Source organism: Seriola dumerili, unplaced genomic scaffold (genome assembly GCF_002260705.1).
Source record: "Seriola dumerili isolate Sdu_G_001 unplaced genomic scaffold, Sdu_1.0 BDQW01000449.1, whole genome shotgun sequence".
Taxonomy (NCBI): Eukaryota; Metazoa; Chordata; class Actinopteri; order Carangiformes; family Carangidae; genus Seriola; species Seriola dumerili.
This window is the reverse complement of record NW_019174704.1, coordinates 4,419,171-4,433,029: the sequence shown is the minus strand read 5'-3', so window position 1 is coordinate 4,433,029 and position 13,859 is coordinate 4,419,171. Positions and strand designations below refer to the sequence as shown.

The following is a 13,859-nucleotide window of genomic DNA, read 5'->3' as shown; positions in this document are numbered from 1 at the left end:
AAATGAAACATAAATGTAAATGGTCACAAAAAAACAAACATACAGTTCAAGGCTGAGACGAATTATTTTAAGGCACTACGTGGAGAAAAAAAATAGACATGATGATATGGTCATCTACAATGCACTGAAAACCGGTTGTTTGTTTCAAGCCAATTATTTTCATTTTAATTATGGATTTCATTTTTACAGAAATACTGTATGTGAAATTAATATCGATTGTTCATGAAATTGTAGCCTCAGACCCCTTAAAAGTTAATCATATTGTCATATCAACTGTTCCTCTATGCTCTTTTGACTGTTAAAAAATTGAGATTCCTCTTAATAAGCAGATTCACTGTATACATTTCACCATCATCATTGTACCACTTACCCCTCTGATATATTCTTTAAGCACAGTTTGATACAGTACTAAATATTCTATTCAGACAAATGAGCAGAATACAGGCTATGTACCGTGAGTTGCAGTTTTTCAGCTCCAGCCTATAATGCAATCCAATGCAACAGTCCAGTAATAAAGCTTATCTTTGTGAGGTTTATGATGTTCCATTTTTATTGACATGGCGTGAGATAGATGTTGTATCAACTTGGCAAGTTTTGAGGCCAGTTAGTAGTGTCATTGGATTGTTGTATATTGAGAAAATGATTCTAATATTTTGTCTGTCCCATTTATAACGACGACAGAATTTAACAAAGATAATGTGAGGATTGTCTGAATTCTTTGTCCTGTTAGGGCATCACAACACTTTCTTTAAAAACAAAAACTTTTCATGTGAAAAAGTACCATTAGTTATACCCAAATGCCACCACATTATATTAACATAATGTCAAGAATAAGTTAATATTTCATTGTGTCTATATTGTCCAACCATATCTTACTATCGCATCATGGCACTCACTATAAAAGCATTAAAAAGGCTTGTGTTAATGCATTTAATGTTCAAAGAGTTTGTTATAATTTTTTCTTTTTGCTAAGATTCAAACAAGCCGAAGATGCTGCTGGTTGTGCTCATGTGGAGAGTTTTGTTTGTTGTTTAATTAACAATGTTAACTTCTACCTTGATGCTTTTATTCTCCTTTGAAATATAGATTCTAAATCCCAGTGGAAATAGATGCTTAAAGATTAGATTAAATACCTTTCTATGATAAATACACGACTGTCCTGTTGGATTATGCAGTCTGTCGACACCAACAGAACAGGGATAACTGTTCATTAAATACTGTTAACTCATGTGTTCTTTGTCACACCCAGTGAAGATTGTCATTTTCTCACATTAATATTCCATTCTGTCTCTTTGCACATTGACATAAAAGTGCAATTACCATAGATAGGAGAGGATTTGAAGTGTCCAGCAGATGTCACTATAGACCAGCATGTAAAATGCTTACAGGCACCAGTGCTTTGAAATCTTTTTGTTTTAGTCAAAGGTGATTTAATAAAGGCATTAACAAACCTGTGTTTCCACTTTTCATTAACTTTTCATGTTCTTGTTATTTTGTTTCATAAAACAATTTGTGATGAACCTGTGTTTTGCAAAAACAATTTAGGACAAATATATCTAGACAAAATGGGCTTCCCAACATGACAGCACAGCAACGTGACACAAAGCAAAGATCAGTCTATTGTTTAGGGCGAGTCAGAAGATACAGAAGGGCAGTTTCTCCATGTCTGCACAGTCAGTGGGGAGACATCAGAAAGCCTCTTTTGTCTCAATGTAAAATAGACAGACTTTTTTCTTTTTTTTGGCATATGTTGAGTGTGGTCATAAACCTAAATAAAAAAATCATTCACATCCTCATTTTTACATATTAGCACATTACAGTTGAGTGACATCTGTCTTTTCAGTACCCTTTTCAAACAATTGTTTGGTAGCTGTGAATTTCCCATTAGGGATCAATTAGACATTTACATTATTGATAATTACTGAATTTTGGACACACTTGTAGCTAACTGAAAAGCCTGACACAGAAGAGGTAAATTCTTGAGTGGCGATTCAAAGCTCCAGGCACAACCCAGCAGCTTCTTTTACAATAAAAGCCATGACTCATACAGTAAGCTTGTCTTTATATTGTATATTTGATCACCTCTTGTAGCTGATATCAAACCTGTGCATTCCTGACAAACGTGCTCTCGTTTGGTATTGCATTGTTTTATGTCAACATGTTAAGTGTTTCTTTATTGGTAAGAACACAAAACTGTAGACCTTGACCCCTCATGACATGGCAAGTCCCTGTCCTTTTGTCTCATTAAGAGTAAATGTATAACATGATTTTAACAAGCCTCGATTGTACTGTTGAGTCAGGAGTTAAAGTTCAGTCCAAATGTGAAAACTAGACACCAGGATTTCGTCTCTCAGTCGGTTCTTGGATGAACATTTATTAGACACACCTGTTTATTCTGTTGTTGTTTGACAGATATGTCTCTGAAACCTACACCTACCTTTACATCAGGAGGGCTAAAAGCATCAACATAGGGATTATAAAAGTTCTTATTATTTTAAAATAATTATTGCTTTTCTTTCATTTTATAAAATGAGTTTAATCCATCTAACTTTATATGTATAAGTGTCTTTCTGGCCAGTTAAAAATTAATGTATTGAATAATCATATAATTTATGACTTGACCACTGCAGAGACACAACATGTGGACAACAATGAGCAAAATGGGCTACCTGGGTAACTGGACATATTATATGCATTTATCAAACAATGGCAGTGTTAAATATACCTGCCAATCTGCCAATATATGATATGTAAAAACTGTAATAAACACTATGTTTTATGCAAATTCCTGCCATGTGTTGGAAATAGGAGCTCCACTGATGACATTAATTCACTGCCCCCAAATTCTATCCTCAAACCGAAACTGTCAAATAGACAACTGGACTCGTGGCTTACATTGCGGCACTTTTATTCCAAAGATATCAACAAGAAAAGAGGTGATGGAAACTTAAAACCCACTTTTGCATCACAGGGTCAGAGCGCATCACACGATTAAATAACAGATTTAAGGATCATCTTAAGGTCTTGTAGCAAACGTCACAGCTCCTGCTGCCATAATCAATGGTCAAATAAATGAGCAACAGCTAGTACAGTAGACAGTAGATTTTAAAAGACATGTTAGGAAAAATGCTTATTTGCTTTATTGTCAAGAGTTATATTACTAACACTCCTACGACTGTATGGTAAACACGAAGCTACTCCCTGCAGCTCTTAGCATAGCACAAACACTGGAAACATGAGAAATAGGTCTAGCTATTCTGATTCAAGAGTTAACAAAATTCACTTTCCAGCACTTATAAAGCTCATTAATTAACACATTAACTTTTGTTTAAAAACCACACACTCTAGTTTTATAAGGGGTTACCTCTGACCAGAGCGAGGCTAGCTGTTTCCCTTTGATTCCAGTCTTTATGCTAAGCCAAGCTAACCAGCCGCTGTGCTGTAGCTTCACGTTTCACAGACAGATGTGGGATTTGTCTTCAAAATCTCAGCAATAAAGTAAAGAGATGCATTTCCCAAAATGTTGAACCTTTCTTTTTAAATATCATATAAAATTAAAAACGGGGCTACATAAATGGGCGATCACAGTCTCTTGCACTCAGTCGAGAGAGGTGATGTCTTCATGGCCTCATTTGGTGAAGCAGAGACCAACTGACACAACTTACTTGCAGCACTGTCAAAAGAGACATAAAGCATTAGTGGGTTTGGTTTGTAATGATTCAGGGTCAGTCCCTGAGCTGTATGTGGGTATGTTGTGCATGTTTTGTATGTTACCTTTGTGATTTTGCTCCACCGTGAAACCACAGCAAGAAGTACAGTAAAGATCACCACCACCAGCCCCGCTATCATGGGCATCAGTGGGAACTTCATGGTCTTTTCTACAGATGAGGAAGAAGGTGATCAGCCCACTTTTTCTTACTTCACATTCACTGAGTGGCTCATCATTTCATGTGCTGATTAATATCAAATAAGCATATTCAACCTTGAGATGTGGCTTAAGCATATTGTGTCATACTGATTGTGTGAACTGACCTGTTAGTGTGACTTGAAAGCGCTTGCTGTGTTCTCCATAGACGGGAGAGTTAGCTGTGCACTGATACGTGCCTTCATGCACGCTTTTCTCCACATTGCTGGCAGTCAGCTGGCTTGTAAAGCCGTCATTGGTCACTGTGAAACCACCTGCAAATAGATCCACTGCGCTTCCATTTAGTGTCCACGACACAGATGAGACCGGTGGATTGGCCCAGATATCACACCGCAGGACTAGCGCTGACTCATCTTCTACTGCAACCTCCTCTGACCCAGAGAGCTGTGGGTGATCTGAAGAGGAACATCAGAGACAAAGTATTGATGCTGCTGAAGTATTTGAAAAAAATATGATAATATGATTTGGTTTTTTCAGATAGATTCACACATTTCATTAACCTACTGTATGTTAGCATTGCTCTATGGATGGCAATGTCATTTGGTATCTCAGTTGGTCCAGACTGAAATATCTCAGATTACCATGAAATTTTGACATTTGACATTAATGTTTGTACAACATTTCATTGCAATCCATCTAATAGTTATTGAGATTATTATTTATTTGAAGAGACTCACATGTGACATTCAGGGTGACTGAGGCCCTAATTGTGGCATTTCTGCTCAGGTGGCAGGTGAAAGTGGCACCGTTATCTTCATGGATGACGGGTGTAACACACACGCTGCTGCGACCCTTCTTATTTTCTTCCCTCAGACTGACCACAGCGCCATTCCTCAGCCACACCAGCTCTTCGTCAGCCTGAGTCTCAGAGCCGCCGTCAGGCAGGCAGAGCAGAGTCACTGTCCTCTGCAGCTCTGTCTGTATGACACCCTCACCGCTGACCTCTGGTTCAGACTGGATCTTGACACCTTGGGAAAGTTGAAACTTTAAGGGATCACTAAGTGAAGCAGTGAAAACTAAAGTGATTATGCTAAAGGTGTGAGAAAATGTATCCTATTGGAATAATTTAAGCCAAGGTCAGATATGTGACCAACAAGACATGCTTACCTAGTGTCTGGGTTGCACAGTAGAAGAGCAGATGGAAAAGAGAGGGTCTGAACATCATCTTCTCTTCCTTGGGTGAACCTGGAAGGAAGGGAAAGATCCTCAGAGAGATCACTCATGCAGTGCTTATTTAAAATTCTCATGAGATCTGAATTCACCAAAAGTTCAGCACTTTTCAACAGAAAAAACTTTTAGTCACTTCCAGTGATAAAATTAGTTTGAATTAGTGCTCTCAGTTGCTGTTAGGGTAATCATGTCACAACAGACATTTTTGGCAAAACACTAGAAAAACTTGCCATCTGATATTTGTAGAACAGAGCTAGAGATAATTTACATGCATATCACTCTCAGGCATTTTGTTGCAGTTCTAGTCATTAAGTGTGTATATCAGATCCCATTTAGGATATCTGGGATATTATGAGATATTTAAGCATGAAAAGTCATTGTTTACTACAGTTGTAATTTTCAGTTTGTACTTGCTAGCGCTGATTACTTGAAGATAACAAAAAAAAATAATGTGATTGCAGTTTACGTACAAGAAATCATTAGAATTACAGCTACCAGCCAAGTTATGTAGAAGTTACTAGTCGCACGGTGCGAATGCTCTCTCGGTTCTTATGGATAAAATAAACTGTAACATTATTTCAACATATAAAATTTATGATAGCTCATACCTTTGTGTACTCACGCGTAAAGGCTTTATATCAGAGGTACTTACCTGGCAATAATTATTTCCTCCTATTTCTTGTCCGTTTTATTTCTGATGTTCCTTGTGTGTGAGTATGAGGATGTGAAGGACTGTTTGAATCTTCAGTAGCTCTTATATGCGGCTTCTCATGCAGATGAGGACACTTTTTATAACCTCCCTCGCGTGTTTCTAACTGGCTTTCTCATCATTCCACTTGTCTGTTCCTGTCAATACCCTTTCAATCTTCCCACCCATCTCTCTCTCTCTCTTTTATTGTTGTGCACTTATGTATAAACACAGGAAAAGTTTTTATTGGCTATAGTCTTTACAGTGGCACTAAAATGTGTTGGGTGTGGACCTAAGGATTAAAATACATTCTCTTCATATGCTTTTCATAGTTAAAGGTTTTAAAGCCCATAATCTGTTGATAATTCAATCTAATATATTTGACACAATAGGCCTATATGTGTTGATGAAGCAAGTCACTGTGGAAGCCAACAATTAGATTTAAAACTTATAAAAGTCACAACAGCAAGTCATGTAACTCTTTGCTTGCCAGTTGTCTTTGTATATATAAAAAAATATATACAAATATTTTAAATATTGTAAATTATCTTTATTTCATTTTATTTTTACATCAAATTCACATTATCTATATTTCCTGATGTTCTCACATGAGAGGAGAACAGTGTCAAGCTATTCTGGTGCTCCTGAATAAAAAGATATGGGTGCGATTCTTGAAAATCAGTCTGATGACTGACACTAAGCTGAGATGCAATATGTGCATTGTTGTGAAAACAGGTGATAAACCACAGCTTTGCTGCAAGCTGATGACAGAGCTGCTAAAGACCCAGTATAGCCTTTACAAGTGCTTTTACATTTGCACTTTATACTTATATTTTATCGTTTAATGTAAAAATTATGATTCTACAAAGCAAAAATCCGATTTTCGATCTGTTTTGCAAAAATGTAAACATTGTGTTCCCACTTGGGTGCCCTTTGCTTGTTGTGACCCTTCCAAATCAAACTTCATTTTTTAAAATGGTTTTTCAATACTGAATCTAACAACACACATTTCAAACTATTCAAAATGAATATTGCTCAATTGCAAATTTATTTCATTTATTACGAGGTTTCTAAGTGGAAAACAGTTGCTTTTTCCTCAGTCCTGTTACCAAAATGTGTGTCATTTAAAAAGCATGTTTAAAAGCAAATCAACAGATTTGTCTGTTTTCCCCTAAAGTGTTTATGTTCAAATAATCAATGTGTGACTAAAAATCACTATCGTTGCACACAAGTTGTATTTTTCAAAGAAAATGCTGAGCCAAACCTTCATTCATTGATTTTCTACCGCTTATCCTCTAGTAGGGTCGCGGGGGGGCTGGAGCCTATCCCAGCACCCTTCGGGCGAGAGGCAGGGTACACCCTGGACAGGTCGCCAGTCCATCGCAGGGCAAACACACAGAGACAGACAACCATTCACTCTCACAGTCACACCTATGGTCAATTTAGAATATTCAATCAGCCTAGTCTGAGCCAAACCTTAAATTATTCATTTTTTTATCATGTAATTTATTTCACAATTGGATAAATGATGGACCAAACATGATTTAAAAGATAGTGCTTTATCTAAATAAAACAAAAAAAACAGAACACTGGGTAACAGGAATATGTGTCTGTATGTGAGTTCGTGCCTAAGAGTGTATATGCGTGTATTTTTTAGTGTATCTGTGTATTTTTTTTTTTGTGTTTATGTAAGTCTGCACATTGTGTGTGGGTTGTCTGTGTTGAAGGGATGTGCTATGTGCTTGTACTTCTTTACAGCAAAGAAAGGTGGAGAGAGAAAGAGCGGGAGCAAGAGAGGAAGGGGGAGACAGATAGAGAGGATGGAGGGGTGTCCCGCTTCTTCCCTGCAGCATGCCATGGGTGGGTGTTTCTGGCTCCTGCACGGTATGGGTCCTCTCCATATTCTACAAAAGGTAACAAGGACAGCAAAGATAAAAAGCTGAAGATTACACAAGTCCTCAGATCTGTGCTTTGAGAACTAGTCCTAAAATCAACTTTAGGACAACTCTACATCTGATAGTGTTTTAGCTAAAATTGCAATAAATTCATGAAAACAAACTTGCCTTACTTTTTCTAAGAAGCCTTCTCTAGTTTGGCCCAGACTTCTTTCTCAATCTCCATGTGGCGACCTGTGTCTTGCCTTGGGGGTGGGATGGTACACACAACGTCCTCAAACAGGCACCAAAGGATATGTTCGCAGGCTGGCCATAAAAACCTGTTGACCCCAATCCTCTCCATACAACGGACTTCAACATGTGTTGAACTTGTGTCTATGATGATGCCGGGGTACAGGTGACCGTCGTACTTCAGAACACACCATTTGCCAACAGCATCAGGACTTTGCCACTGAACCTCTGTGGCTGTGGGAGTCGTCTGTTGATGACTGACTGTGCAACACTTCGCATCAAAACACTCACAGTTCACATTTTGTCTCAACATGCAGTCGTCATCATGCATCCTCAAGGTGGACGGAACTGGTGGCACATCATTGGGCAGCTCTAAAACTACTTTCTCTACTGCTTCCTCCTTGACATTAAACAACTCAATTGTTGTTCCTGTCTTTTCCAAGATAGCAAACAGCTCCGCGGCTTCTTTCCTGTTCTTGATCCTATGGTAAGTCTCCCTCCATTTTCTGCGGCACTTGTGCTTTTTTCTCTCACTGAGGCCATCAATGGTTTTCTTCCTGCCTGACTCTAGGTCCTTCCTGTATCTATCACGTTGCGTCTCTAAATATTTCTCCCTCTTCCATGGGTCAGCATCACGTCGAGCGCGATAGCGCCGCTGCTTTTCTGCAGCACTTAGTGGTGGATTGGCTCCCTGTAAGTATAATAATCACATTGTAAAACTGATCTTAAATGTCAACAATTTCAGTAATGTCAACTGTAAAACTTAAAAATCTGGTGAGTAGCATAATATTGGCATAATATTCACACTAATAAACAGGGATGGATAGTAACAAAGTACATTTACTTGAGAACTGTACTTAAGTACATTTTTCAAGCTGTACATAATTTTTTTTTGTCAACTTTGGAGACTTTTACTCCACTACACTTATACACACATACACAAATATTGTACTTTTGACTCCACAACATTCCTATAAAGTAGGCCTATTCGTTACTTTGAAGCAGAGCTTGAAGTAGGCAAAATCCATTTTTTTATTTTCAAAAGTGCATAGACCATACGCTTTGTTCGTCACAGGAGAAAAACCTACCACTGCATTTTTGAATAGCTCAATGTGAACTTCGCGGTGGCCAAATGATGGGTAGTTAGAAGACAGTGTGATTGAAATTCTTGTGAGCTGAAAAAAGTACGATGACCAGGAGTTCAGATGTCTCAGGCAGAAGTACTGATTTAAAGCTAACATGCTGCAGAGAAAGTGATGAGCAGTACAATGACAGCAAGTAAACCATAGTAGTGCCAAACCAATTTCTGAAGGTTTCTTGTATGGCCATGGGTATATAATCCCAGGTATCACATGGCTGCAACATTCATTCACCTTACTCCATATAAGGTTAAACTTTATCCTAAACATTCATGTGTGAAGATGCTATTGGACACCAAAGTCCGCAATTGTCATGTTCTTACCCACTTAATATTACATGTGTCTCGTTCTTGTCACCCTTGACAATAATTAGATTTGGGGAAATTCTGATGCTTATGCTTTCCTCATCTATAAGCCCCTTAGTTACCCTAGCAATGGAGGCGAGAAGTGTTTCTGTCCACTATCAGTCATAAGGGTGTCCAAAAAGTAAACCATTGTATACAGAGTGAAGGTCTTTATGGCCTGTACCCTGGGAACTTAGGTAAGGTTTAGGAAAACAAGATGAACATTGGAGTGACACAATCAACAAGATTACTGGGGTCATCTGTTTTCTACCGGCATTAAACTGTAGAGCCAGCGGCATATACTGTTTTATACCAGTGATGGCATTTACAGTAAATCACTATATCAGGTGTAATCAATACATTCATAGTCATTTCAGACTATCGGAAGATAGATCATCGTCACGAAATACCCTGAGGTGTATGGTAATTGTGTCTGGAGAACGGCTTACGTTACATAGCAACCAGTTACTCATTCAAGGTACTTATGGTGAATAATAAACTTATTAACATAAATTTGAACGTCTTAAGGCGTTTGAATTTGGGTGCTACCACTTCATCAATTTCTGAGGGGAAACCCTACACAGGCCTTATCATTTCAAGAGAAGAAACAATTCCCCATTCAACCTATGAATTGAGGTTAGGAATACTGACATTATTAATAAAAATAATGTCATATACATAATATTGACATTATTTATATCTGCATTTCATAGGCTAGTACTTGAAAAATTTAAGTTCAAAATCATAATTGACATTCATTTGATGTGGTGTGTTTGTCTAAGTGCCCACTGAATGGCAGTATTAGAGCACAAAATGGCAACCTGTTGAATTTTGAGCAGAGGGGGAGGAAAGAAAGAATTTGGGTTGAGTAAGCCTTTGATTCATGTGTAAACTGTTTAAAATCCTTTCTGATTAGTGGCGAGAGTGTTTTCCTGTTGAATGAAAAACATACATATGGTCTGTTGTTCACCTTCTGAGCAGGAATGAGAACCTGTAGTGGCCGTAGAGAGCGAGCAGGTAAGGGGGCGGAGCTGTAGTGGAGCAGGGAGCAGAGAGGAGCACACCTGAACAACTAACATACTTTAAACAAACGGATACTTGAACTTAAATAAATGTCACTTAAACCCGCTCAAATTCCCGCTCACGATGTTGAATTGTCCAAGCTTGTCTTTCACAATTTTCAGTGATTTAGTCAGGAGTTTTAACAAATTCTTGCTCCCCCTCCACACAAATGGACTGTCCCAAATACTGATTCACAGCTGTATAAGACCATATGACACGATACGTACGTAGCCCAAACGTCCCCATTCTCAAGAGTTTACGTGACCACAACAAGGCATACATATCCCTAATGTAGCCCCTCCGTCAAAAAGGGTAGATATGTTGAGCCAACCAATATAATAGAAATATTGATGTTGTAAACGTCTTAAGACGTTTAAAAGTGGCGTGTTAACACGGCATTTTCTGTCTTAATACCAGTTTATATACACTCTATGCTTTAGACGTAATTGGCGGTATTTTCCGTCGTCTTGTGTCGTACTAATTAGCCGTCTTACCGCGGACATCACAATAGAGGTTTTGGACCCATCCGTGTTCCACACATGGATGTATCAGAGACAGTAGAGGAGACATATATATAAATATATATACATATATATAAAAGGATCTTTGGATGTATTGTAAGACCACCATGGTGCCATAGCAGCAGTTAACGACGTCAGCGACGTCAGCAGCAACGCTCATGCAACGCGGGCAGTATGTTCCCTGCAGTAACTCAAATATAGTGACGGTTCGCTGGAGTCAGAATCGGGTCGGGTACATACTGCTTGTCTATCATTATTCACATGTATGTTACACGCCCTAACTATTATCCATCAGGTTTATGCTTTGGTCCACTTCTGGTAATAAATCAATTAACTGCTACTCATGTCTGTTACTGTTACTCAGTCCTATTATTCTTTATGAGCGCATGAAAGTAACAGGACTGAGTTTTAGCATAGAGTTAGCAAACACATGAAATGTAGCCAAATGGCGACCATGCTAATAACATCAGCATAACAAGATGAACAAATAACTTCTACGAAATCATTTCAATAACAGGACAGTATTTTGAGATTGACCTTTTCAGTCACAGTTACATATCATCAAATACATAGAAAAGAAAGTGAGAAAACTTACTTTTGGTCTTCCTCTTCCCATTGCCTTCTGAAGATGCAGTTTCCTGTTGAACATGTGACCTGTGGAATGTTCCACATTTTTAGAGGGGAGTGTTAGGGTCACAGGACTGAGTGAAAACCTCATGGGTTTGGGATATGACAAAAAAGTTAAATGTGTATTTTAGGTACAATTTTATGGATTTCATATGACAAGGAAAAACATTTAAAGCATAAATGGGATATGGAGTCACACTGCTTTTTCGCTTACAACAGCAGCCGAAAACGACGCTATAAGAGCAGTGAGAACAGGAGGTAAAATTGGGCCCTAGCCCACAGGAGCTGTGTTCCACCCCCTGACATCCAAATTTCACCTGTCAGATCAAAGCGCTGTTACCTCTCACACTTTGGGCTTGAAAAACTGCCAGACACTGCTCACGCTGACCAAACAAATGCATGCTCGTCTTGGAATTTATTAAATAGCTGTCACCATCACACTACAGCAGGATCAATACATGTCAACTCCAAACTGAGAGAAGGGCTCTGCGCACTTTACTCATATGGCACAGCAGTGGTATCTTCATAAAGTATTTGAATTTCGACATGACATTGTGATCCTACATGGCCTTATTCACCTAAATGCTTTTCTGCACAGCGAACAGGTGAGCTGCTTCACACGGATTCCACAATTTTAGATTAGTTTATAGAGTGAACCCATCATTGGGGTGTGTGTGTGTGTGTGTGTGTGTCCAACTTAAAAATGTCTCCTCAATACATTTAGTTAATGAGTCCTACAATTTATGATTTTAAGCATGAGCTTCATGCTTGAGAATTTCAGTGTATTTCAGATTTATTTAGTCATTTGTTATATGCTGTATGTGTTTTTTGTGCACTGTGACTATTTTAAGCACAAATGTATCAATAGCATTACTAACCTTAATATCAGACCATAATGTGCTTATGATAATATCATTGTGGTGGAGTGTTTGTTAATAGTCTAATTTGCAGTTGATAATGTTGATTTTAATAGGCTACACAATGATCATTAGATGTTTTTGTCAACCACTTTGTAACCCTGCATTAGAATAAAGATAAGAATTTGAATTTGTAGACATACTGTATCACACCTTCTTATCATTGTTGCTGTTAATACTTTCATTCAATCAGATTTTGATTTCCTTCTGTCCTGTCTCAACAAGAGCTAACATTTAAGCTTCTTAAAATGTTAGGCCTGTATCTGCTAAACCTGCTTTCAGTCTTTGACAGCTTCTTATACTTGCTCTCAAAAATAATCCCTTATGTGCTTTTGACTGGGCATAGAAAGTGCCAGTTGTATTAGTCATGCCTCCTTCAAACTTCCCCTCTTCTTTGGTCACGTATTTGCATTGGATGAAGTGAATTTTAATGCATTACAAGCATTAAAATTCACTTAATCAGTGAATAATATTCAATCTTTGACAGCCTCTTATACCTGCTCTTTAAAAAAGCAAGTGCATGGTCAATCAGATCAAAGAGCAAAGGTTAGCAGCAATTGCAGCATGCGTAATTGCAGAGGAATAATGTGCTCTTTATATCATGTTGCACAACTGACTAGCTTGTAACCTATATACTAGATAGACGCACGCAGGAATCTCTTTTTTCCCACCATACATGCACACACACACACACACACACACACACACACACAAACACTTGAAGCGTCTTCATCGTTACTGTGTAAGCTGATTGTTGTGCTTATGACTTCTCTCATACTAAAGGTCAATCTGTGTTTGATCATGTAGACTTTGAGACAGAAATTGACTGAAGGTGAATTTGGCCTTGCTGCTGCTAAATGACACATATTAACTGTGCACGTCCTGGTTCTTTCCTGGCTCTGTCTACTTTGAGAATAACTGTATCTTGAAGACTAGATGCCAGTTGAATAAATATTGAAGTTACAGAGCTCTGTCGGGAAAAAAAAAAGATGAGTGCAGGTTAGTAAGCACATGTGACTGTTTGTTTATGTGTCAAACACATAAGGAAGGCGACCCCAGGGATAAAGCCATTGTTCAAAGTCCACTCCAAGGCAGATAAGATCAGCGCCTAATACATATGCACACAAACAAACACAAACATGTACCTGTAAAACAGGCAAGTAATTAATCAAAGCCTGCAGCATTTATGCCATCAGAACTCCGAGTGTACACTTTGCAAATAGGCATTCCACATCAGATTACTACTGAGCTGTGCAAGACCACACACACACACACACACACACACACACACATACACAGTAAAATACGTAGACACAGTGTATTTCCTCCCTATCAAGAAA

General features: G+C 38.3%; 1 protein-coding gene across 1 annotated transcript; it reads right to left on the bottom strand.

The window, feature by feature from the left end:
* Positions 1-2,904: 2,904 nt before the first annotated feature.
* On the bottom strand, positions 2,905-5,836 carry tmigd1 (transmembrane and immunoglobulin domain containing 1). The gene is made up of 6 exons (XM_022762582.1): positions 5,748-5,836; positions 5,033-5,110; positions 4,603-4,893; positions 4,033-4,320; positions 3,775-3,878; positions 2,905-3,673 (listed from the first exon to the last, which is right to left on the bottom strand). The coding sequence occupies exons 2-6, from the start codon at positions 5,088-5,090 to the stop codon at positions 3,662-3,664; spliced, it is 753 nt and encodes a 250-aa protein (XP_022618303.1). The 5' UTR covers positions 5,091-5,110; positions 5,748-5,836; the 3' UTR covers positions 2,905-3,661.
* Positions 5,837-13,859: the final 8,023 nt, after the last annotated feature.